Genomic DNA, 26,016 nt, shown 5'->3' with positions numbered 1-26,016 from the left:
TTGTTTGGATATATGCATCTTAATCTATTTTTGACCCGAAGACAAGTTCATTTTATGTAAGAAAGTGCATCACCCCATGCAGTGTTCATGTGAATGAAGCCTAACATAACTCTATTCCCCACGGATAATATAAGGAAGCCGATCATCTAGGGAACAGCAAGCTGAGATATCCGTTCATCAAACTACTGGTAAACAAGAGTCTCTAGCCAAATGTGAACCTCATGGTAATGCTGGAGGAAAACTCTGGATTTCAGCGATCATTGGATTCATCCTCTGGTGTCTGTACAGCATTTCATGGTAATCCATCCAGTAGTTGTTGAGATAGTTCAGTCTGGACCAAGGTGATGGACTGACCGATCACCAATCCTTGAACCACGGCGCTAGCATGACTAAAACACCATGGGTCTGTGACATAAAATTTCTGAAAAACTAATTTTCAACTCCATGAAACCACCTTCTGTCAGAAGCTAAAGAGAGATTGGGTAGAAGGTGTTCCAGCTTGTATGTCTGCAGGCGATTGTTGCAGTTATTCATTTAGCAAAGCAAGCTAAGGTTGATTTAACACCCTCCCCCCCATTATTTATTCATGTAAAAAAACACATCCATAAGAATGATTTGTTGGCTATCAGTACTTTCTTTTTTCCTAAAGAGACCTCAGCTGTCAAGTAAATGGATCAGTTTATTCTGTTGTTTTAGCTTCTGTTTCATTCAAGCCTATGTGACTACACCTGTCTGTATGCTTTTACCATGTAGCCTTATCAGATGGAAACTGACAAGAAAGATTTTTCATCCCCGAACTCACAATTTGGCATTTTAACTCTTCTCTGAATTAGTGTTCCTATTCCACATTCAGATCTCCATTATTGAGTTCACTGATGTACACTCAGGACTGAATCTGTCATAAAATACAATAGTGCATGTTAAAATGTACCCAGTGGTGAGGAATTGATTGAAGCTGAAGCTGGCAATTAGTTTCATTGATAACTGTTACGGCAGGGACGAACACACAGAACACAGCAAGGCATAACACATCTCCTGAATGAAAACAGTTCCATTACTGTCGGCTGTCCTAACTTCCCTCCTCGCCATTCATCTGCGGATGTAATGACCAAATGATTCACTGTCAATTTACTGGGCTTTTTATAAAGCTCAGCTCCTTGCTGCAAACAGGTAGATGGAACCAACCTCCTAACTCTTTTTATAATCTGCATATTGACACATATGATCTTCCAGCGCTGATTGGGAATGACTGTGAGGAGATGACTTCTCAGCAAAGACTTTAATTTGACTGAGTGCGGTGTCAGAATGTGACAACTGGAGAGGCCATTAGTAGTTGGATTGGCATAGACTACATTATGACGTGATATGGTGATGAACAGTATTATGACTAGCGAGGTTATTTTCTAATTTGTGTTATCATGCAGTAAACGTATTTGAATAAAATGCTCGTTTACAATCATTCACAGTTTCAATTTCTTGGTGATATGAAAAAGCCACTGGGTTTAATGCTCATAGCAGTGAGCAGCGTAGCTTGTGCCAAAATTGATTTGAGATATGAAATCTAGGCTTCCAGCAACCTTTTACTTGTACACTCTGTTTGCATATTCCAAAGGAGCAAGGCACATTTTTGAAAATGCACACTTTCCTTTATCCGATATTGCAGAGAAGTGCCTCAAGGTTTTGCATTATCTCCATGGACTTCCAATGTGTGAACAGAAAAGCTGAATTACAGCAACATCTTGGGGTTGTTCAGGTTCACATCTCCAAACAAAACCTGTGTTCAGCAGACTGGCTGTCTGGGCCTTGACTAAAAAAAAAAAAAAAAAAAAAAAAAAAAAAGACGTTCCTATGAGCATGACAACAACATCTTGTAACAAGACTGATTATTTTATTATTTGAATGGGTAGAACTGATACTATTAAAGCTGGTACACACTAAACCTATTTGTGCTTCCAGTATTACACAAAATACACTTATATGTGAACTCAGATCACTTGAATCTTGTATATATACAGTGGGCCTGTAAGTTTCACAATAGCCTATATATGTAAATATCTAATTGTAGGCCTAACATTGTAAACCTACTATATATGAGAGGCAAACTCAAATAAACACTCTATTTAATTGTCTCTGTGGCATCTTTGTATTGATTAAATTTCATCCTGGGTTTGACAATGATCTGAAAGAACTCAATTTGACCAAGATTGAAGACTTTGAAGTTTGACAGTAGCAGAAGTGATTATTGATGCAGCTATTGAGGATGATGTTACCTCAGCAACAAGCTGTGAATTTGGTCTAATCATGCAGGTGATACAAACCGTAAGAGGTCAACAAATCGATTCTACAACTCAAACAATAAGATACACATTCCAGGGTAATTACGGGGCGTCACTGGTCTGAGCATCACGCACTTCTCGGAAATAAGGTGACTGGCGCCATTGCGTGGCATAATGGAAAATTACAAGAGTCTACTAGACAGTCAGTCCCGTTAAGTATCAACTGATGAGGAAAAAAACCATGTGTGTGATTTGAAAGGAGGAAGATTACTGAATAGTCAAAAGAAAGTAATGTAGATAAATTCATATTGATTTTTTTTATAGAAGATTGTGTAAGGGGATGAGCTATTTTTTTATGGAAAAAACGGATATATACAACTTCTTCATGTCGTCACACTGTGAATCTTTTTTTCACTGTAAAAACATGACATTTTCTCTCTCTCTTTCCAGTCAATTGTTCATTCATGCCTCGTTTTCTTTACGAGTATTTTCACCTCTATAACCTTTAAATAACCGAAGGCAGGCGACATTCCCGTGTAATTAATGCAAATTGGACTTAAAACAAAGTTAAACCCGAGAGTAGTTAACCACATCAACTTCGAGTTCATTCATCCCATTTCCTGGACAGAGTTCCTGAGGGAGGGACAACAACACAAGCATGGGAAAAATTTTCCCCTAGTTTTTCCGATTACATCGGTTCTTTTTAAAGAAGGCACACAGAAACCGACGGGAGCCTTTCAGACCACCACTGTGAGGAGTGGACGAAGTTGACTGTAAGTACACTGAGCGCCGCTGAGACTCGTGAGCCAATAAGGAGACAAACCCGCTTCACGAGAGAGAAAGGTAAGAATTCCCTTCAATTGGGAAAGTTGTCTTGTTAGCCTCTGACAAACAAAATTCACTTGTATTTGTGTAATAGCCATTCTTGTAGGGATATAATCTTATGTCCCCACAGTACTTAAACGTTCTCAACAAGTTACTGTAACTGTAGACTACTGTATTTTTTTTTATTTTTTAAAGTTTTTAAACCCCCTATGTATCAGAATAACATTTCTATAAGGGGCTATTTCCTTTAGTTTATTATGCCTTTTAGTATCTGTACTTTTTTCTACTTCCAGAGTTCTACAGTGAGTTGAGGTCCGGTGGAATTTCAGCTGTATTCTATTAGTATTTCAATAGAGATCATAGTGAATCTGTGGTCCTCAATATTCAGTTTATTATGATTATTTGTGTATTAGTGCAACCTGCTTGTCTTTTTAATCCCATAAGATCACTAAAAGAACTTATATTTCGCTAAATAGTAAACCTAGTGTGTTTCGAATAACTTAAAACATGAAAAAAAATCTCAGTTCTTTGAAAAAGCTTGTAGGATTTTTTTTTGTTTTGTAGATTTCCTATATTTCATGATGTCGTTGTTTGGTATGGACATAATCGTTCTTCTTTATGGTATTTTTCTTTGTAGACTTTTGGTTTTCTGTGGTATGTTTTGAACAAATAAGATAGTACTCTAATCTCAAGATAGCACTCTAATTCAAGATCCAGAAGTGGATCAGCTCAGTTGTAATTTTTATTCTTGTTAAGCTGCCCAGAATGCCTGACAGTCCATTGTCCTGTCTCATCCTGTCACAGGAGTTTGTGTTTTCACTATTAGGAAAAGTTATTTTTTCTCAGAGGGGAAGAAATAACAAAAAAACAGTCTAAACAAATAGACAAGACGTGTCACAGCAGTGTCTTAACCCCCCCTACACAGGATGTTTATTCAGATGTGTGTGTACATATGTGTGTGTGTGTGTGCGTGCGCGCACGCTGAGCTCCCGACAAGCCACTGACTGTCATTTATCATTAACAACTTACAATTACCCCACTTCTCCCCAAGCCTCACGACAACACTTTAATGAAATCAATAACTTTGTATAAATTGAATCAGCTTTCACTGAGTCTCAAATCTGTCAAGAAAAAATAATGTACATGATGCCCCTGTACAATATAAAAGTTTGAGTGGCCTCTCTTGGACTCATACACTCCAGTTTTACTGTGAACAGTAAAAGTATACGCTATTTCCATTCATATTAAATGTTAACGTTGCTGCCATGTGTTTTTGTTTTAGTTCACTGTAGTGTATGGAGGCCTTGTTTTTCACATCTTGATGATGGAGAGTTGGAGCCCACCCTAACAACGTTGTGAGCTCATGGAAGAACTAATAGGGGGCTGCAGCCAGATATACATGCTCCCCAGTAAAAAAGACGCTATTATAATAAGGTTGGAGAAACATAACTCATTTCTTGCTTATAGAAATAATTAAACATGCATTAGCTTTGCATTTATGAAAACCCTCAAGAATTTTGTAGTGGAAATCAAATACACCAATTATGTGATAAGTGGTACATTCAAGCCAATCTGTTCAGAAATGCAGCAGTAAATGAAAAGTTGGGCAAATTATATGAACTTATAATAAGTAAAACTAGACCAGCAGGCAGGTATCCAAGAATCTGATAAAAAAAAAATCTGATTTTGAACATGCAGAACAGGCTTTGAAAGGGTGATTTAAAGGTGTTATTTTACTAAAAGTTTTGCTCCATCTGGTCCATTCTGACACTAGTTCACACAAATACATTTGCATAGGATTGTAGGAAAAAAAACTGGTGAAAGAGTGCAGTTTATGAAATATTGTCTCTTCAAATCAATTTGTGGTTTGGAGTCAATGTGCAGGCGCTACTCTTTTCATCAAGGAAACAGTGGTGGACATGTGTAAGTGAGAAATATTTGAGGATTATTTGGTGAGCCAGAGTTTTTCAAAGTGATACTGTGAGAGTGAAGAATTAGATTTTAGTTTGAAAAAAAAAAAAACCTGTCTTGAATCTTGAAATGATTGTGGTATATCAGGAAATTTAACCCACTGTTTGAAACGGAGGCCTGTGAGGTTTTTGTAGGTTAGGATGTTACAAATGAGTGCAAAATTCACTTTTCTACCATGAACATGTTCTGCTGCAGAACCACTTGTAGAGGCAGAAAAATATAACTACTATAACAATTGCATTGATTTGTTCATCATCCTTAAAAGACCCCATCCTCATTTAATATCCTCAATTATTTCCTAAATAATAGCTTTTTTTCCTCTACCATCTCTCCGTCATAGGATCAGATGATGTCCAGAGCTGACTGGTCCTTTCTTGAGAACCTGCTGGAGGAGGGCCAGGAATATTCAACAGGAATTGGTCGTGTCTGGCTCACCGTACTCTTCTTGTTTCGCATACTGGTACTTGGAACAGCTGCGGAATCTGCTTGGGATGATGAGCAAGCTCAATTTGTCTGTAACACGGGACAACCTGGCTGCACTGCCGTATGTTACGACAAAGCCTTCCCCATCTCCCACTTCCGCTACTTTGTCCTCCAAATCATCTTTGTCTCCACGCCAACCATCTTCTATTTTGGATATGTGGCTATAAGGGCGGGGAAGGACAAAAGCAAAGAGGAGGAAAAGGTTGAGAAGCAGGCAGAAGAAGGAGGTGGTGGAAGTAACAGAGGAGAAACTGTAACCAAAGGGAAGAATAACAATGCAGCAAAAGACAATGCACAAGAGAAGGGTAAAGAAGAGGATGTTGGGAAAGGTAGAAAAACTGACAAAGTTCTTCCTGAGGCTCCTAAACTGAAAGGCAGACTACTGTGTGCATATGCATTCAGTATCCTGTTGAAAATCTTCCTAGAAGTTGGCTTCATAGTGGGGCTGTGGATCCTTTATGATGGCTTCGTCATTACACCAAAATTTGAGTGCATAGCGACCCCATGCCCTCATACAGTGGACTGCTTTGTCTCTCGACCCACAGAGAAGACCATCTTCACCATCTACACTCAGGTGATCGCTGCCGTCTCCGTGCTCCTCAACCTTATGGAGCTCCTCCACCTCCTTCAGCTTGCCATCACTCATGGGCTGGAAAAACGCTACTGTGCCCAGCAGGTGGACTACCTACCTCGATCAGAGCAGGTACCAGCCCTACAAGAGACTCCAGAACTCCAAGCAGAGGCGCCACAGTCTTACAGAACTGGGAGCCATGTTAACCGCCCCGTGCAGGGTGAGGCTACAGGCTCCCACAACCCATGTGAGAGCTACAGGGATCTGGCAATAGAGGTGAATTGGGGACCTGTGGAGGCTGGGAATGACTTGCTCCCCAGTTATGTGAACTGTATGGAGGCTATGAGGACAACACATTCCCCTAGAGTCCATTATAAGAAACACGCACACCACACTGGGAAAAACACTAAGAGTGCCCATAAGGGACATTCAAAGCAGAAACATTATGTATGAAGAGGTTAGATGAGATGACATGTTGATTATGATTATGAATGCTTTGTTTGGTTTCAGAGCCTTAAAGTATTTTTTTTACAACTGCTACCCTGCACATGGGTATCAGGGGTGCACAGTGAGAGCTCAAATGAGGGAGAAATGAAGAACAACTATCGTACTGTGAACTCAATGCCTCAAAGGCAGGCAGACATTCAAACAAAGATTTACCAGATAAATGGACCTATTCAAAACAGAACATTTTGAGAACACTCCCCAAGGCAAAGAAAATGGACTCCACAATGAGAGAAGATTATAGTCATAAGATGCTTTCATGTTACATTTAATGGCTTTTAGTGCTGATGTGACAGTGGAAAAAAACACTGCAAGGGGGGTCCGCAGAGGGGATATTGTGTGAGTGTGTGTGTGTATGGGAGGGTTTGCAGTAGAACTAGATTTAAACCATTTCCCTTGAGATTTCCACCATAACCCCTGGAGTTCCAAAGCTTCTTCCTCTCCCAGTGGCTCTGTCCACACTGTGGAATGTACTGGTCTCTGGATCCTGCTCAGCTCCCAAGAGGATAATGACTGTGTGGATGCAGGCATGCATGCATGCACACACACAATGTATTTTTCCCCTTTCACCCAGTGAGTTTTGGTCACTCGAGTTGGGGTTATGGACTTGGAAGGCAGGGGTGAAGAGAAGGGGAGGCAAACCACTGGGAATTTTGGGGCTGTAAAGGACTTATCATTGCCAGTAACTATAGTACTCAGCTATGGAGAGAGAGGGAGAGGGGGAAAGAGAGGACCACTGCGTTATGAGTGATGAAAAATGGAGGAAAGACAAGCATCCAGTATGAAAATCAAAACTTTTGTGGAGCTTGAAAGAAGAATGAAAAGATGCGCTGGTGATTGCACACTGAATGGACTGAAAGCGGTACAGAATGTGCAAATTCAATGAAAGAAAGTGACTAATTATGTGAAATCTGTATTTAATGTTAAAGTTATTCATAAAGAGATATCGGTGTTCATATTTATTATTTTGAGGAAAATAAAGTTTAAACTATCATAAATAAAAGATGACACTGTCAATCCATTATGTAAATGTCACATGATCACTCAGCATCATCCACATACTATACACAATGTACTATAGAGGCTATACAGAGTCCATTGCAAGATGCAAGATACAAACTGTAATGTTTTTATTTCCTTTCTTTTCTGTCTCTAAAGTGTGTATTGCTTCCATGTCCAACCATACACTTTTCTCTATCCAGATACTTTCACAATACGGAGGCACTGAATCGCTCAAGAAAAAGAGCTTTGGGAATAGCAGAAAGACTGAGGTGTGGAGAGGTGGATGAGCCTTACAGGGTATCTAGAGCATAAACCCCTGAGGGGAAAAAATGGAGGGAAATAACTTTGATTTAATGACTGTTTTCAAATCCGTAGCGCTGACTGTACAGGGGAGAAAGACATCAATTATATACTAGTTCACACAAGGTGGAACAGCACTTTATGCTGGCTCTATTTAATATCCCCTTGGGAGTCCTCGCTGTTAACGCTGTTTTCGTGGAGGGCAATTGATAAATTCCAGCACCTTCAACAAAGGTGCTTGCCCAGGATCTGAACAAATGTACCCATATGTCTTCTAAGAACTGCCGCCGCAGCGCTCTGTGATATGGCAGTCATTTCCAGCAATTTACAGAACTGTCTGCATGATGATAAGCAGTTATCTATAGCAGGAAAGGGGGGTTTATGGGAAATTTAAGTGAGACAGGCTCTCATAAAACAAACAGCTTGAACTGTGTGAGGCCAAACTAGAACTGTAATAAGCAGCTAAAAACAAAATGTAAAATGAATCTGCATTTTTTTCTTTTCTGGCAGTTTTATGGATATGTTTTATGATTTGATGATAATAGGAAGACTATTCCTCAGTCCTCAGAGTGGAATGTGTTTTTATTTTAACCGGCCTCTCCCTGTGTCAAGGATAAATTGGCAGATATTGTTGAGTGAACAATCTAAACAGCCTGCTGAAGCTGCCCAGTTCAAAGCCTGTTCAGAAGAACTTGGCTGGCATTCCTGTGCAGCCTTGTTATCTCAGTCCAGGTGGGTGGGTGCGTGAGTGTGGGCTCGTATGCATGTGTCCATGTGATTGCTAATGTGCGTGTTTTCACAAAGCCAGGGGGTCATGGAACAGATTGCATGGGGCGACCCGGATCGGCCCTCTGCTGCCAACCAAAGCCAGCAGCGGAACAGCGGAGCTCCCTGCATCCATCTTCCTTTTAGCTGATGAAGCCGGAGAAGTCCAAAGCCCTTTTCTATTCTTTCCACAGAGTAAACTCTTACTTCCTGTTCAGTGAAGCCAATATAAACCTCCACAAAGAAAATAACAGTGCAGGTTATTTGCTGCTCCAAAAGACATTTTTTTCCTATGGTCAATATCTGCCTACCAGAGAAACTGCAGCCCTCCTATCCAGCCCCATAACAGCGCAGATGAAAGTGTTTTGGCTACATGTTCCAGGAGACACTCAGTCAGGACAATAGGACATTAATAAAGTGTTCTCCTATTCAATGGTTTGGACACCCATGATTCATGTCTAGACTATTTCCTATAATCAGTGCAATTAAATCAGACACACCATGCTTTTAAAGGATAGTCCGATAAAAGGCTCGACAATGGGAATATTTGTTTGTGTAAAGGCTGTGCAAATAATATAAATGGCAGTGATTGGATGGGAAGACCCCTTCTGTGCAACAGGTCATCCTTAACGGTTATGTATGCAACCTTTGGGAACGACTGTGTCAGCGTTTCCTGACATTGTTGAAATCACTGCTGATGCATTTCCTCACTATTGGTGAAGCTGGGCGACGCCACATGCTCCTGATCATACACAGAAAGGCAATCGTGCGTACAGTTTGCTGAATTAGTGTACACGTCTACAGATGTACACACATACACACCACCAAGCAGCTTAAAGTACACCAAGTCACCTCTGGGCTCCAGCGAGTCTTAAAAAAGAACAATTGTCATGCCTCAAAATAACAGTCCCTTAGGTAAAGTCTTACAGCCATGTCAGGCACCAGGTTCTAAAGGGTTCTGAAAAGTCCACCTACAGGTGCCTGGCCTAGAATGAGAGGGCTTATATGTTGTCATACTTCCTGCCAGCTGTACTGCCGACAGCCTTTCGTATCTCTAGGAAGCACCCTCACTAGGCAGAGAAGGCCCTCACATAAGGGGCGGACTGGTCATCAGGAAGTTCGCGAATTTTCCCATTGGGCCAGTCTTGTGAGGGCCAGTTTTTCTATTCCAACCCCGGCATTATATAGTCTATATACAGGCATTCAATAGGTTATCTTAGCTGCAGTGACATGGCTGGTGCAATCCATAATAGCAGGTAGTACTGAAAGAACTACTAGAACTCGGGCAGTTAGTATCAAGCACTCATTGCTGAAACCTTGATAGAAAGAGAAAACCTGTGCGTGGTGGTGCAGAGAAGGTGCGCAGAAAAAAGAAAAAGGTTTTTCTGGCTGACGCTGTAAAGTGTGCTAAGATAACAGATTTATTTGAGCAGTCTGCAGGTGATGATGAGGACATTGGTGAAGAGGCAGAAACATCAAAGGGGAGTGAGCAAGGAGCAGGTGCTTTGTCATGCTTACATGCTATGTGCTGTGAAATAGCTAAATGAACTAACTAAAGAACGAAATGTTTTTGTTAACCTTGGGCTTTCAATGCTAGAGTCCCTCTGCAGGTTTGACCATTTCCAAGGTTTAACTAGTCAGACTCAGTAGGCAAACATTTAGAGAAGATTATGCTAAATTTCACTGTAGTGTTTAAAAAAATGGTCATCAATTTCAACTGTAAATGGGTAAATAAACATGTAAATTTGATCATTTTCTTTTAGACTATTCAACAATTATAGCATTAAAGCCTATAAGACATATACTATTTGATAGCCAGCCCAGCAATAAAAATGATTTGTTAAATACTTACTCTACAGTCTAAACAAACAGGTGAATGTTATTGTGTGACTGAGGTAAATTAGAGCATAGATATTTTTTGTGCTCTTACTGATTGAATACAACTAATTACTGGTCATCTGGAAAATTCAGGTGCAGAGTCAGAAATGGAGAGGTTTGATACAAACATGTTGTGTCAGTTTGAATTTGGTGTATCAACTTGGTGCATGACAGCAAATTCCCAGGCTGCTTTTTGTTGCCAGTCTGCCCCTGCTAAAACGCACATGAACACACACTCAAGAAGTTGAGGAATGACCAACGTGACCTTGCTTCACAAAACTCAGACTTTCACACACACACACACACACACACACACATAAACAAGGGACCGGCAAGGCTGAAAATAGCACGCTGCAGGGTGAATGAGGTCATATACGTTATGCAATATCTCTTTATTTGGATGTAATTGAAAATAATGCCTTGCGAAGCAAAGACCACTTTTTAGGATTTCGTTTTTATGTTATAGTGTGTGTGTACGGTAGGGGTGGAAGGAATATAGTGCTTTGCCTGCCAACTCCCTTTGTTTCTCTCAATGTGCACGCTCACAATACCGACACACGACTTTCTCTGCATCCATAACAATGTCACCACGTTCAAGCATCCAGTCTCCAATTTGGGCATTTTGCTACTTAATAAAACAATACAAAACTGCTTTGACCAGTACCTAAATTTAAACTCTGGACAGGAAGTGGGTCTGTATCTGTTTCCTGTTCCCATATTGTTTCTCCCCAGGGATTGGTCGTTGTGTTGGGGATTGTTCACCCTGACAATGGGGGCTGCAGTGGGCATTGTTGCATTGTTTTATCCCTGCTCCCCCGTGTTTTGTTGACCTAAAGTCACGGCCGCCCCATAAAAGGCAAGAGGAGGATAAGGGAAATGGGCAAAGTGCCTGCTGTGTGACTGGAGTCAATTAAGAGGGCTGGTACCACTTATGGCTCACAGAGATTTGTCTGAGCGTGTGTGTGTGTAGAGGGTGGGGTGCAAGGTTTGAATGTGCTTGTAGGGTTTTTTGATGGTCCCTTAAATATAGTGGTTGTGAAGCTGAGTGAGAATGGTAGGTTTAACGACTTGCAGTACCTCAATTATGATATGAGTGAGTAAAGAGTGGGTCATAACCTCACCAGTGTTTCATTTTTTTAAGCTGCACTTATTGATATTTTTATATTAACAATTGATTAAATTATTATGTGTAACATGAAAGATGTTGCTCATTGTAAAAACCCCACAGCAAACTATCACCTAACTCTACACTCCCCCTCTGCTCTATGGAGCATTTTAGCATTTCTCAGCTCATTGTTTCACAACCCACAACTTTACTGCTTTGGTTTCTCTCAGCACTTATCAACCTTGTTTTCATCTCAAAATCTCTGATAAACCCGCTGTACACCACCGGCCCAGTACCAGAAGGCAAAGAGACTAAGTTAGCACCGACTAGCTGGGTGGCATTTGACTGATAAAACCCAGACATTCCCTCAACAGAGGTAAAGCTAAAGATCTAAAAGGAGAGTGAATATTGCACTTTGGATTTGTCAGGTGGCCAGAAACACAACTCAAAATGAACGATAATCTGTGTCTGCGGCATGTGTAAATACGAAATACCATAATGATAATATGAGAGATGTTGTGTTTTCAGTTTGTTCTGCTGCCCAACCATATTATGCAGACAGCCAAGAGGAGTTAAAGTGACTTTTCTTCTACATACTTTAAACATCACTGTGAGACTATACTTGCGAGTATTTTACTTTGACTTCCCCTACAGTTGTGAGATTCTTCATATGTTTATGTTCAGGCTTCTTGTCTGTGTATAAGTTTGATATACAGCAATACCTGTATTCCTGAACTCTGTGTTTGTGTGGATGTTTAATAGGGGATGTGGTGCCCTTCCAGCAGGCAGACAGCTCTATTGTTCTTACAGCAGTGGGAACACCGTCTCTGCCTGTCCACTCAGGATGTTGGATTGAACCTCCTTTAAAAAAAAAAGGAACAGCCAGCATCACCCTCACAAATTATCCCCATCATCCAGCAAGAACAATGGAGACCCTCCCTACATCCCCCTTCTTTCCCAGGAGCCTCAGAGCTCGGTTCCCACAATACTGTCCAGTTGTGAGGAGGAGCTGGGCCATTGTTAGACGGTCAACCTGTCCTTTGATTGTTCCCAGGAGGACACACACAGCTTTCACACACCTAAACACACCGTGCTCCTTCTTAATTCTCTCTCAGCATAATTCAGCCGCAACCTCACCTCCACCTCTCCATCCTCACTGGTTTCAAATGGAAAACTTCCAACAGCTTGAAGTAATTGCTGCTCTGAACATGCAGAACCGAGGTCACTGGATTGGAGAATGTCATTTCACCGATAGCAAACTTAAGAGGGGAGTAGAAGCCGATGAATGCTGCCGATAGCACAGCTTTTACCACTCTGGTGCCAATGTAAATCTGGGCCTCATAATCTTTCCCATTTCACTAGCTGGCAGGGTACCGTAGCGGAACTTTTTCTGGCAAACTGGGAAAGGTTATCAACCATTAAGACAGCTCCTGGGGTGAAGGCAAGATGGACCTTTCTGTTTCATTATTCAATACAGGAAAGCCTGCAGGACTAGAATAAAAGTGTCAATAAAATAATTATTGCAGGTCAAAGTACACGTGAGTTATCGCACATTTAATTTAAAAAAGCTTCATAAAGTTTTCTCATTTTGGAGCATTTACAACAGCAGTAACTTCTGTGCCTTCAATCCATCTTGAATTCTTATTCAAGTTGGTTTCCTGACCACACCACTCCTCTTGCTTTAATTAGAGAGTAATGAAGACTTTATTGAAGAACTGTGTGGAAGCGTTCCCTCTTATTAAAACGACAGTCGTCCTATATGCTTTGTCAGCACTGTATCATTCCAAAAAATGCACATTTTAGTTTCATGACCAAACCAAATTATCAAACAAGACCTCATCTCAAGCTGGGCAATGAAGGTGAATCAATGTTTTTGTTGGACTACAATATAAATCTTTCACAATGAATTGTGAGATAAAGAGAAGAAACCCACCCTTAAAAGGACATGCTAAATTTTAGCTCGTGTTATTCTAGTAATGTCTGTACCAAAAGGAATGCTTTCACATTGTGATCTATGTTTCTGTGGTGGTATCATGCACGTGACAGTTGATGGCAATGTCCAGGCATGAAAACAATGTAGTCTGTATTTGAAAGCATTAATACTGGATAAACATACATCAGCAATAATAGCTTGAACATTATGCTTGTCAATGACTGTTTCATCCAAGACTATCACAAAAGCACATTTGCGTGTGATTCACTGTTTTAGCCCACAAAATAACATGCTTATCATTTGGATTTTAACTTTTAGTCTTTAATGAACTTTGTGCCACACAGAACATGAAACAGACAATAGGTCACATTTCTAAAGTTGAATGAGGTTGTGATTTCCCTCCTTAGGACTGCTTTGTCTACCGTGTTCCCTCGAAAATAATTTCCTCCCTGAAGCTGAATGAGCAGAGTCATTACGTCCTTCCTTTGACTTTGATGTTATTTTTTTGTCCTTGGCAACAGTCGCTTCATAATCTGGTGGGATCAGATATTTCTTGAGACTTGAATGTGAAACAATACAGCAGTAACACAAGTGACCAAAAATAAAACAGAAACCGAAGCTTTTGTCTTATTACTTAGTCAGAATGAATCAGTAGATGAACTGCTTATGTCAAAAATACTGTGAGATGCCGATTACCTAAGGTGTCAGTAGGGCAGACTTGTTCAGCAATCAGCCTTTATTTGTCATATACAGCTACATCAACCACAATTAAAACATTTAGTGCGCAAACCTTCACAACTTTCTAAAATGAAAGCAGTGTGTAGATGTTCCAGACAATAGGACTAAGCAGCTTAATCTTCCAGAGAGACCTCCTACAACGTTGGCTTATTTTGTCACATACCATGAAAGGTTACATGAGATAAAAAGAGCTACAACAACAACCTGTCTTTCCTCCTGCGCTTTTATGTTCACAATCACAAGTCCTTTCTTGTAACATACACAAAAGATTAAAGGAGAAATACTTTGTGACAGGCTTCTTGCATTAAAAAAAAAAAAAAAAAAAATCAAAGAAAATGAACATTTGTGACATTTCTGTGTTTTATAGTAAAGACACAATACAATTTGTGTCATGGAACGACGACTAGGTTTAAATAAAACAGAAAATGTTCTTTTCTTTGAGCCAGAGGACAAAGGAAGACCAAACCGCATCAAACCTTGTCATCAGAGACAGCTGAAGGTTTCATTTGAAGTCACATAGGGTTTTAAGGTGTTTTAACCACATACAGCACATATAAGCTATATTTGACTCAACAGAGTGGTATGTATTTACTCTCTAACTGTCCTTTAGCTTCCACAAAGTGTCTGATATTTACACAGGCATGCTGATGCTTTTAGGTGGCCAGGAGTGAGGGTGTGTTACCATGTTGAACTGGAAGAACGGGTGTTTTGGCCCTCTGGTTGTCCCCTTTGCTCCCAATGCACTATCCTCCTACTGGACATGAGTCACTCACAGCAGGACAGGTTAGCTCTTTTCAGGTCGGTTCCTGTTTAGAGCCGCTTTGGGTGCGAACTCCAATTTCTCTTTGAGGCTAAGCACTTGTGTGCTGTCCATCCCCACTTGTTCCTGCAGTTTCCTCTCCTCCCTCAGTTCCAGGATGCTCTTCTCCTCCTCTCGAGGTTTGGGGGTCCCCCTGATGAACCACTCCAGGTGGTAGCCCACTGCTCCGACCACAAAAGCCACCGGGAAGGTGACGTAAGGGGCGTAGGTCCGCATCGCTGTCCAAACTACTGGCCACATGACTGCACACCGCTCTGGCTCCCAGGGGGGGAAATCAGAATAAAGGGTAAGTGGATTTCAGCTTACATTAAAGGATAATTACAGTTGAAAGAAGTTAAGTGTCATTCACAAATAAAAAAAGAGGATTTAGAAATATGACTATAGCTCACTAGTTCTGATAAAGATTTGATGATTTTTAATGATGAGAATAATAATAAAATGATTCTAATGGCATTATTTATGCCTTTATTTGATAGTAACAGTTGAGAGATTAGAGGAAATAAGGGGAGATAGAGATGGGGAATGACATGTAACAAAGGCCCCTAGTCAGACACAAACTGGCAATGCTGCAGTACTTTAACCACTTGACCACCCCTGATTTGATGACTGATATTCTGACAAACATTTCTTCCCAGCTGGTAAATGTACCTACAGCATGTATCTAAATTCAATCACCAAACAGACTATCACCAGAATGAAAGTACTCATATTAAAATCATATTTTCTGCTGTGTGAGGCTGCAAACCATGCAGGAGAGCCAGGTGAGTAAAAGTGTTTTTCACATTTTGAATCATTAAATCAAAAGTAGTGAGATAATAATAATAACAGTCTTCATTAGACATGGGAAAAATTTGGAGGTATTTTCTAAAAATTGTAGAAGTAAAGAAAGTATTTCAATCTATTTCTAATATACAATACACACACACACACACACACACACACACACACACACACACACACATATATATATATAACATTTAATCGAAATGGCAATATGGCCTACTGCCATTTTAACTTAAATATGTCCTGGGATACACATCATATTCTACAGGCTTAAGAAACCATATTTAGTACAGATCATCATCATCACAAGTGCCATCATCATTTTAATATGTTTTTCAATTAAAATAAGAATAATTATGTAAAAATGATCTTTTCTACTAATACTGCCAATTATATTGCAATTGCAATATCAGTCAAAATAATTACAATTAGATATTTTTTCAAAATTGTTCAGCCCTTATATATTTATTTAGTTATTTATCTAAAATGTGCAAATAGACTGTACTCATACAGGTATTGTGTTTGTATACCATGTTGAACAGGGAGACGTCAGGCAGACACCTGTCAGTGACATAACACCTTAATGTCCTTCTGATGTCATGCTCACCTTCTCACCGACTAGCTACAAGCAACAACAGAAATAGCACACAAACAAATAGCTGGGGGACAATCGAGAGAGCCAGTAGCAGAGAAACAATAGTGTTCTCTCTAATGTCAACATCTCGGTTATGTCAACGTTGCTGTTAAACTAATGCTAAGTCCTTAAATGTCAAAAATAACCGTTAATCGTACGCACAAGTTTACATTTGTAGAATGATTTGCGTTTGTTAGTGAATTGCATGCTCGCCGAAGTGAAAAGCGGTTCTTCTAGATAAACAAATGTTACTTATTTATGTTTGACACCGTTTATGTTACTTCTCACATAAGCAAAACAAATGAAATTGCAACTTTCTTATGGAGTTCTGCATTGCCTCGGTTCAAAACACAGCAGAGGATGTCTCACGGAACAGGGCTCAAACAAACTTGACACTGCATCTGAAATGTGAGCTTATAGCTAAAATTTCATACAGATAAATGTGTTTTTAAAGTACTGAATCATGCACTGCGCGGAAGTCATTTTACGAAACCGCTTGTGAATGCGGGATTGTTAACCGGCAATTTATGGCAACTCTAACGCCAAACCTGAACCTGCTACGTTTGCAAAAAAAATAGTCCGAATGGTAGTTATCTCCCTATCTGTATATTTTATGTCTGTGTAACTATGACATTAGGTTAGGTTTCACTCACCTTTACCGTTAGCACGTTGGTGCAGCAGTGGATCAACGCAACTTCCGTGTCTGTTTGTAGACTTCCTGGTGGCGAGTTTTCTCATTGGCTGCAGAGACTCACTTTGCTCTAACCAAGTCGCTGCGTCTTCCTCGGTGTTTTAGCACCGCCTAGTGGTAGAAATGTTACACTGCTTAGAAGTGAGGAAGCTAAACTGTGTTTACTGTACATGTTTCATGAAACACAAGGGGAATGATACTGGTACAGATAGTTATTGGTACCAGTAAATTGTGTAATACATTAAAAAATCTTTGTTGGCAATGACTAAACAATAAATACATGCAGTTAGGATAACCTTTCAAATATAGACAATTGTTAATTAAAATTGAATAATTAAACAGAAAATGAAACTAGAATAGTAATCCACTAACCACGCTGCATATTATGTCAACTTCAATAAATACAATTTAATTCATTTGTTTGTATATCCTTTGATAACTGAAACAAAACAATGTTCCCACAGAAATCAATTTCATCTCATTTAAATATATATTCTCACAACGTTGAACTTGTCGTATTCTAAATAACCTGAAAAACCACGTAACAACAACACACCATCTCTGTCTTCAAACATTCAATGGCATTCTTGCACAAAATCCCTCTGTCAAGGAACACTTGTGAAAAGGCTGACAGATCTGTCATTGTGTCATACACTGACAAGATGTGAGGTACTCCGCTTGGATGACAACCCCCTCAAGTGCTAAGATAGCTTTTTTTGTTGTTGTTGTTGTTTAAAGCACAGTTTGGCATATAAAGACAGAGCCAATATCACAGGCTCTGTATATAAAGAAACAGTTTTAGAGGCTTTGCTTTTGTTTACTTTTAACTTATGAGGAATTCAGAGAAATTGAATAAATTCCAGTCATCTAGTGGGAAACCATAAATTGCAGAGCTGAATATAGCAGGAAGAAAATATTCCTCTATGCTACTGTAGTGTCTGGGTAGCAAATCAGTAAGTGTTCTTTGGAAACCCATGTATGATTGATGACACTGATATTTCAGTTCCCAGGCCCAAACGTTTGCCATAAAACTGTACTCGTGCAATGTGCTGGGCAGAGAGGTGATCTATGGTGACTGGAATGCAGCCTGTCATCAAACGATGACCAATTCTGACTCACTGGTCATTTGTGCAGAGGGGGATGGTTAAAAAAAGGTGCTATATCCAAATTTTTTATGTTGTCACTACTTCAAATGACTGCTGAAATTATTGTGATTGACTAGATTCTGTGTGGGTGATTATGCTTTGTGTTTGAAAATGCTTCTTTTAAGCAGTTCTTCTCTCTGTGCTGTCCATCTCGTAGTTGCCAGAACTGGCATTTGATCAGTCCTGTCAGATAAAGTGAAATGTGCTCATTCCCCTGCAGGGAACAACATTACTAGTGCCAGTTCTGCTTTACCAGCAACCCCAGCAGTGCCAGGATTATTTCATCAGATCCTGTTTATTAGTAAATGAGATTTAAAGCTGCACTAGCCAAGATTTTTATGTAAAAATACAACTGCCTTATCAATCCAAATCACAAATTGAGGCTGACACAGTGGAGCATCCCATCCCCACTAACTGAAGCTCCGTAGACCTGCTCTATTTGCCCAAGTTAATTACAGATGTCAGGCATGGTCAGTGGTGGAAAATTTCCTCATTACACAGGAAATGACAATCAGGACTTAAGTTAAATCACTGCTGAATCACACAAGCCAGAAAAAGACTGCTGCATTCCTCTCCATGGGCTGAAACCTTCAAGCATGGCACACTTTTGGCCATACTGGTAAATCTCCAAACTTCATCTTTTTGAAGGCAGTCCAGACACAAAACCACAGGCATGTTCAGGTAACGTGTCAACAGTACAGGGGAGGTGGCAGGGAGAATATGGCACAAAGTGTGCTTAAGGACCTGGGACAGCTAAGTTTAGCTCAGATTAAGACTGAGAGAGAGGGGTAAGGAGGAGATGGATGTGAGATATGACCAAAAAAGATGCACAAGAGAATTTGATGGATTGCCTTTGATTTGAAATGAGACGGGGAGAAGCAGGAGGACTTTTGACACAGACTGTGATCAAGCAGGGTAACAGATGGTGAGGGAAAGAAGTACCAGATGTGGAAAGGAAAGACAGAAACTCTTTTGCTCTTTTGTGTGACCAATCTGCCCTACAGAGAGAGAAATGAGCAACTGATTTTGGGCATTTTGAGGCTACAGGTCAGCCATAACTGCTATTAAAGAAACCACATTAGCAACTGCACTTTTGCTGGGATATATCAATTCTGAAAGTATTTTCCTAAATTTATGTACTCACAATTATTGTTCTCTTGCTTTTTAGACAGAAAAAACCTCAAGCCAAGCTCACATGTATGTGCGCTTTACTGTAAGCAACTACTTATACTAAAAACAACTCACCAGCTTTTGCCAAATTTTACATATTGACCGTAAAGTGGTATTAAAATGTAGCTAGTTGTGTTCTTGCATTATTGTGAATAGTTCTCAGTCAAGAATATCAATACATCAAAATATGATACAAAAGCATTTATTTGTCTTTGGCATGACGAACAATTTTGGCATGTTTAATGATTTCAGGATACATACGTCAGTGGGGTGTGTAATCAGTAAATACAGATACTAAATGTACTGGCCTAACAATCATTGAATTTTCTTAGAGGTGACACTTGCAAACATAAGTGGGGACACTTTTCATTTAGTGCTTTGTGTCTATTTTCGTCACAGATCCATTTTGCAAATATTATAATAAACGTGTTCCTTATTTTTAATATGCTAACTCTAAATCAATTAGTAACAAAACTTTAACAAAATCCCACTGCACATGAGAGTATGAGAATAATTCTAGTATAAAAAAATCTGGTCTTTTTTTGTTTCAAATACACGCATTGCAATACACACAAATGTTCAAGCATTGCATAGAGGTATCTTTAGGAACTGCTGAATACCCCTGATACACATACAGTTCAAAAAGTATGGTCGTTTAAATGGCACATGAACATGTTAATGTTATATAATATAGTTAATACAGTTCAGCATAGTAAATGAAATGCAGTCTAATGCATTTCATTTATTACTACTGATCTTGTTCTTTCATTTATTTCCTGTTACCTCCTCTAGTCAAGACTTTACACTGTTTCAGTCCTGATAGATATGTGGTCAGTGGGGCTCTCAGGTCTACTTTCAGTTAATTAAACGTGTAAACAAGTGCCAAGTTAAATGTAATTTTATCAGTATTATAACTGAGAAATACTGGTACTAATAAAAAAAAAACTTGCTAATGGTTAATATCACCAAGGCATCTGTGGTAAAATTATGATTGTTAAGAAGAAAGTACAGCATGCGGTGACTTATGTTATGAAGCCACAGTCACTTTCCTGCTGACCTCTGGTGAAGCTATCCAGAACCTTTAAGATCGCCACTGAAGGTCCATGGTGTTAGGCTTTGTCTATTTACAGCAACAAGCCACGGAATAATGTGTACTTGTTGATATCCTGTATGCAAACAAACAGGTGGGAGCACTTTGAAAACTGAACAAAATATGACCTGAACATGGAATGACTCTGTGCAACCACAGTGCAGAGGCATTGTCAGTGGAATGAGGCTCACATGAGCCTGGTGATGGCACAAGAAAGGAACTCTTCATAGTTGAGGCGGACGTTGCCCGTCATGGCTGTGTCTCTCTCCCTGAAGGCCTGCGTCATGCTCTGGAGTTGGGTGCACACCTGGATGAAGCGGTCCAGCTGGATGCCATGCGGCCCGCCTCGCACGATGTAGCGACGCACCAACTGCTCAGAAAACTGGGGACTCAGGTTGTAGCCCATCTGTGCGAGGGCTGAGAGGGACAGGCGTGAGGAGGAAAGGAGTTAAGAGAAAGGAGAAAGGAATGAATCAGTCTTTTTCCGGTAAAGGTCTTATTTTGGTCTTAATTTTTTTTTAAATGGTGTGAGTTAAAAAACTTTAATTGTCTCAATAATGGTTTTTATTTGCAAATGTTATGAGACATATCCCAATTAATGAAACCATCTTTAACACCAACACAATCAGGGATACCTTGGTGCAGCTCTGGGCCACTGATACATCCTGAGCGGTCTCTGTCATATTGCTGAAAGAGAGCTCTCCACCTCTGCATGTAGTCCCACAGGGCTGAGAAGCCAAACAGGTCCATACGGCCTGTCCGCGTCTTGTCAAACATGTCTAACAGGAAATACAAAACACATCATGTGAAGTCAAACAACCGTGTTTTTTTTTTTTTTAAGTTTTTTTTTTTTAGGTTCCACGTTCTTTCCCAAGGAAGTATAAATGTGAAGTGCATTTTTGGCATGTTTCCAGTAAGTCCGTCATCTATCATTGTGGATCTTCTCCTCATTTTATCTACTAGTAACACACAGAATCACACATTTCTCATTATGGTAATGGAGCATATTAGTCATCGCCTGGCAAATGCAACTGGAATGTAGGGATACTTGCACAACTAACAGGCACCGAGACAATTGTGAATCAGTAATTTTCTAGGCTTACTGACTCCTGGCTGTCGAAATTTATCCTTTTAAAAACAGATACCATTTCTCTTTAGCTGTATGGGAGATTTAGCGTGCTAATCACATAAAAAACTAGCCTACGTTCTTTTCCCCACTGCTCCTTAAGTCCTTCGTTTTTCCTTAATAATGTCATCTCCTTCTTGCTGTAGCTATTCAGGTCTCTGAAGGTATTTTACGTAGTTAAGATTTGTGTCATTACGCTTCAAGAGACACTGTCAAAGCATTTATAATCAACTCGTACACACGGAGTGACCACACACTCACACTCTGTTGAACATGTCGTTTGGCTGCAACTGTATGACTTACTGATCATCATGAGGCAGGTCTCGTCATTGAAGGCAGACCAGTTGGAGTTGACAAGTGCCTGCTTCAGCTCCTTAAGGTTGATGAAGCCGCTGTGGTCCGTGTCAACACTCTGGAACCACTGGTACGCCTCAAGGTTAACACCAGGGGGGATGTTACCTACAGAGAGGGAAAATAAGAGTAGTAATAGGGTGAAGGAGGAAAGACGGGGGGTTCAGATGGACTTTGAAAATGTCCAACGGCAGAAGATTGTTTTCTTAGCATGCCCTCGTTTCCAACACTGTTTTCCTCTTCTTCTTCTTCTCTCCCAGACAACTAGTTTGATTTATTCTCTTTATTATTTCCCATCCTTATATTTTCTACCAGTTATTATTTCAGTGAATCTCTCAGCTCTTTGAGGAGTAACGGAAATGAGTGGAGAAATAAAAAAGAAATAGTACAAGAGAGAAAAGTGATGTTTCTTGGAAATGAAGCAACTGCCTTGCTCCAGTGCAAAATAATTATTCATTTATTGGGAGATGAAGAAATGTGCTTCTACTGTCTTACAGTTGCAACTGTGCTGACTCTATCAAGCAGAAAGTTGATCATAAAAAATAATACATCTGTGCTTAGCTCAGTCTTTGCCTTTGATGTTTAGAAGGAGCTGGTTTAGAGCAGAGTTTGGTATATAAGGACCATAACACGGAATATACTCTTTATATAATTGATATGCCAAATAGTCCTACAACTAGGCTAATTTCAAATGTGGTTGAGTTAGTTAGTTAGTAGATGTTAGGTAAAAAGGTAAAAAAACATTACAATTGTAAGAGAATAGTGACAAAAACATTAAACATCAGATTTGTATACTGGTTAGTGACAGGTGTAAATGCTATCTAATAATTCCACTATTCAGATCATTTTATGATAACTGAAGTATCATCTTAAAGTAAGGGGCAGTGGCTAAATTCAGGAATAATTAATCTCCCTACAGTTATGAAACCAGATGATGTTCCTGCCGAGTAATACTTCCCCAACCTTAGTTATAAATGCTCTGTGTTTCATAAGACACCGGTTGTGGAAAAAAAAAGTTGCTAGAGGCAGGGTCAAGGGTTGAGGAAAAGTCATCTCAGTGGGACGGAGATAGTGTTGGGGCAAGAAGCCATTACCTGAATACATGGAGGAAGAGAAAGGGAGTGTTGGAAAATATGGTGTGAGACGAGGGGAGGAGTGGAGGGAGGGCTGATTGTCAGAAAAATGAATGGGAAGAGTGGGACAGGTGACACTTCAGGCCAGACCCTGATGGATTCTGTCCCTGTAGGGAGTGATAGCAACACAGGCTATCAGGTTCTGACTTGGGTTAAGCTGCTACAGGAAACAGAGTAATCACACACACACACACATACACGCAGAACACACTCTTTACCCATCTGTCTCTTACTCTGTTTAGCCCTCACTCAGTATTACAGGAGTCATCACTCCAGTCGTGTAATCCTGCTGAGGGGCACAAACTGAACCCTGTCTCTACATGACTGTCTGGGAGCGCAAGTCATTTTCTATCCATCATGCCACCAGAGAGGAAGGGAGGAAGAAAACGAGAGACAAGCAATGAAGAAGGGGAATCAAAAGCTATCTGCAGTGTCCTCGCGTTCAGAATATACCTGTTCAACTCCAAGAGGCAATGGTACAGCAGATGCTTACACAGCTCAATTCTCAGCCTGTAGTTACCTGCTGGAGCGTGGTGTCCATAAGGTGTTCCATGAGACTGTCCCCCATAACCTCCATAAGGCCCACCAGGAGCACCCCCTGGTGCATGCCCATACTGCCCTCCATGTCCTGGGCTTCCATAACCACCATAAGGACCTCCTGGTGGACGTGCTGCACCTCCGTACGGAGCTGAGGGGTGAGGACCACCACCTCCCATGTATGGAGCACCTGGTGGTGGGTGACCTCCTCCTGGGTAGCCCTACAGTCAGAGAAAAGAGTAAAGTTCACTAAGACTGTATAAATCCAAGGAATAATGAGCTGTCTGCTGCTAGATGGAGCCTCTTATAGCCTCTCTTGTGAAATTAAAAAAACACGAGTTAAAAGTATTAAATTCTGAGATATGCTACTTTCTGTAATATTTATAAAAGTACTCAATGGTGGAAAGTCAGGTTCTGTGCTTAAGTACAATTTTGAGGCACATGTCTTCTACTTTGTACTTCTCTACAACATTTCTTAGGGAAATGCTTTTTACTTTTACTATACTACATTTATCTCACATTACAGTTATTCTGCAAAGTAACATTTTACGTACAAAACACGTAAACAGCTTGTAAAATATAATGCGTTGTCATAGATTAAACAACCCTGGATACAAAGTATAGGTAAAATGATCCACCTGGCCCAGCTAAAGTATTAAAATGCTGCTTTGCAATAGCAATAATGACCAGTAGTTCAATATAGTTACATAATAATGTAACATTCTGAGTACTTTTACTTCTCAACTATAACTACATTTCGCTGATAATGCCCCTGTGCCTCTACTGAATGCAGGGTTTTACTTTTACTTTTTCTGGTAGTGGAATATTTTATCAGTGAGGTATTATTACTACATTTAAGCAAGAAAGTTGTTAACGCTACCTAGCTAGATGCTAACGTTGTATTGCTCTGACGTTACACTGTATGTCAGATAACATAAACCAGAAGTTATCAGGACTGCATCTGGTCAGTTACAGCAGAAATGAGATAACAGTTACATGGGTTAATGTTGAACAACTCCAGCAAATGTTGGCACAGTTTGACTCAAGAAAGCACAACACTATAAATATTACCAACAAACACCAACAACTTAACGCTACACTGTAACATCCTGCATCTACAGTATAGCAGGGAAATGAATGGCTAACGTTACTTGTGTTTTCATGACATAAACCATAAGTTACGTTATGTAAAGATTATATCACGGATAATACAGTTATTCTACAATATTAACATGTTATTATAATTAACATAGATATAAGAAAAAAGCAGTATTTCGATACCTGGCCGTAGTGGAAACTCATGTTTGACAGACTTCACTTCCTTCAACAAGCTATCCGTAAAGGCGGATACAGAACCGTTTGAGCTCTGGGTTTTTATTGGTGCATTATCAGATCCGTCAAAACCGCACCCGCATCCTGTGCTTCTGATTGGACGGCAGAGTGAAAAACTGATGACGACAGAATGATGAATAGCATGCTGCTGACTGGCGTACTTATTCACTGCATAAGCATGTAATATAGGGTTTACTGTGCGAGTCTGTCATTTTTATAATATGCTTGTACGGGACCGTATTGTAAAACTTCACACGAGTTGTTTCAATGTATTTTATGGTATCTTCTCACTTTCTTTTTTCCCTGTTTCCCCTCATTGTATCAAGTCAGGCATACATTCTTTTTTTGTGACCAACTTTTTTTTTTATTGCTTTAAAAAAAAAAAAAAAAATCTTTATATAACTTTTTTATGTGTAAGGGTACAGGGCACATAACACAAAAGAAACTGTCATGCAAAAAGTATAAACTCCGTGTGGAAAAAAAACAAAACAAAAACATGTATCAACGTCTCTGTCCAGGATCTTTGCATTACCAAAACAACGCAACAAACAAAAGCAGCCTGTACCCTCCTACCCTTTATACACTATACCCCTTGGCCACAAAGAGTGAAAGAAAAGGGGCAAAAAAGCCATAAAAAAAGACTTTTTTTTTCTAATATAATTTTCTATGTATGATAACTGTGAAAAGTTTCTCAGACAGAACAAAAGACACACACTGAAATATTTTAACAGTGAAATAGCTTTATACATCACAACAATAAATACAGCATGTAAAAGAAAAAACAATATTAAGATAAAGGATAGTAGTTCAAGAGACTTAATTCATTCACTTTTAAAAATATAACCTACAAATC

At 39.8% G+C, this 26,016-nt stretch overlaps 3 protein-coding genes across 5 annotated transcripts; 1 reads left to right on the top strand and 2 right to left on the bottom strand.

Annotated features, from left to right (window-relative positions):
* Positions 1 to 2,415: 2,415 nt before the first annotated feature.
* gja4 (gap junction protein alpha 4) lies at positions 2,416 to 7,627 on the top strand. Of its 2 annotated transcripts, XM_042434583.1 has the most exons (3): positions 2,416 to 3,119; positions 4,384 to 4,535; positions 5,413 to 7,627. In XM_042434583.1, exon 3 carries the CDS (start codon positions 5,419 to 5,421, stop codon positions 6,577 to 6,579), a length of 1,161 nt encoding a protein of 386 aa, XP_042290517.1. In that variant the 5' UTR covers positions 2,416 to 3,119; positions 4,384 to 4,535; positions 5,413 to 5,418; the 3' UTR covers positions 6,580 to 7,627. The 2 variants fall into 2 exon arrangements, with proteins under 2 accessions (XP_042290517.1, XP_042290518.1); XM_042434584.1 differs by lacking the exon at positions 4,384 to 4,535.
* A 6,285-nt stretch (positions 7,628 to 13,912) lies between these two features.
* Positions 13,913 to 17,332, bottom strand: smim12 (small integral membrane protein 12). Of its 2 annotated transcripts, none has more exons than XM_042435530.1 (2): positions 17,242 to 17,332; positions 13,913 to 15,425 (listed from the first exon to the last, which is right to left on the bottom strand). In XM_042435530.1, exons 1-2 carry the CDS (start codon positions 17,324 to 17,326, stop codon positions 15,136 to 15,138), a joined length of 375 nt encoding a protein of 124 aa, XP_042291464.1. In that variant the 5' UTR covers positions 17,327 to 17,332; the 3' UTR covers positions 13,913 to 15,135. The 2 variants fall into 2 exon arrangements, with proteins under 2 accessions (XP_042291464.1, XP_042291465.1); XM_042435531.1 differs by having other exon boundaries at positions 17,248 to 17,302.
* A 2,448-nt stretch (positions 17,333 to 19,780) lies between these two features.
* Positions 19,781 to 25,196, bottom strand: pef1 (penta-EF-hand domain containing 1). Its single transcript, XM_042435548.1, has 5 exons — positions 25,113 to 25,196; positions 23,815 to 24,052; positions 22,114 to 22,269; positions 21,320 to 21,463; positions 19,781 to 21,101 (listed from the first exon to the last, which is right to left on the bottom strand). Exons 1-5 carry the CDS (start codon positions 25,131 to 25,133, stop codon positions 20,872 to 20,874), a joined length of 789 nt encoding a protein of 262 aa, XP_042291482.1. The 5' UTR covers positions 25,134 to 25,196; the 3' UTR covers positions 19,781 to 20,871.
* Between the last annotated feature and the right edge of the window lie 820 nt (positions 25,197 to 26,016).

This window comes from Thunnus maccoyii, chromosome 15 (assembly GCF_910596095.1).
Source record: "Thunnus maccoyii chromosome 15, fThuMac1.1, whole genome shotgun sequence".
Lineage (NCBI taxonomy): Eukaryota > Metazoa > Chordata > Actinopteri > Scombriformes > Scombridae > Thunnus > Thunnus maccoyii.
The sequence above is the reverse complement of the archived record's forward strand: the minus strand, read 5'-3'. Positions and strand labels throughout refer to the sequence as shown.

Coding starts and splice junctions, on each gene's coding strand:
- pef1 (XM_042435548.1), bottom strand. CDS start 25,133: ATGAGTTTCCACTACGGCCAG. Junction 21,464..22,113: donor GACCTGCCTCATGATGATCA/GTAAGTCATACA, acceptor ATTTCCTGTTAG/ACATGTTTGACAAGACGCGG. Junction 21,102..21,319: donor TGGCCCAGAGCTGCACCAAG/GTATCCCTGATT, acceptor TGTCCCTCTCAG/CCCTCGCACAGATGGGCTAC.
- smim12 (XM_042435530.1), bottom strand. CDS start 17,326: ATGAGAAAACTCGCCACCAGGAAGTCTACAAACAGACACGGAAGTTGC. Junction 15,426..17,241: donor CCAACGTGCTAACGGTAAAG/GTGAGTGAAACC, acceptor CCTGGGAGCCAG/AGCGGTGTGCAGTCATGTGG.
- gja4 (XM_042434584.1), top strand. CDS start 5,419: ATGATGTCCAGAGCTGACTGGTCCTTTCTTGAGAACCTGCTGGAGGAG.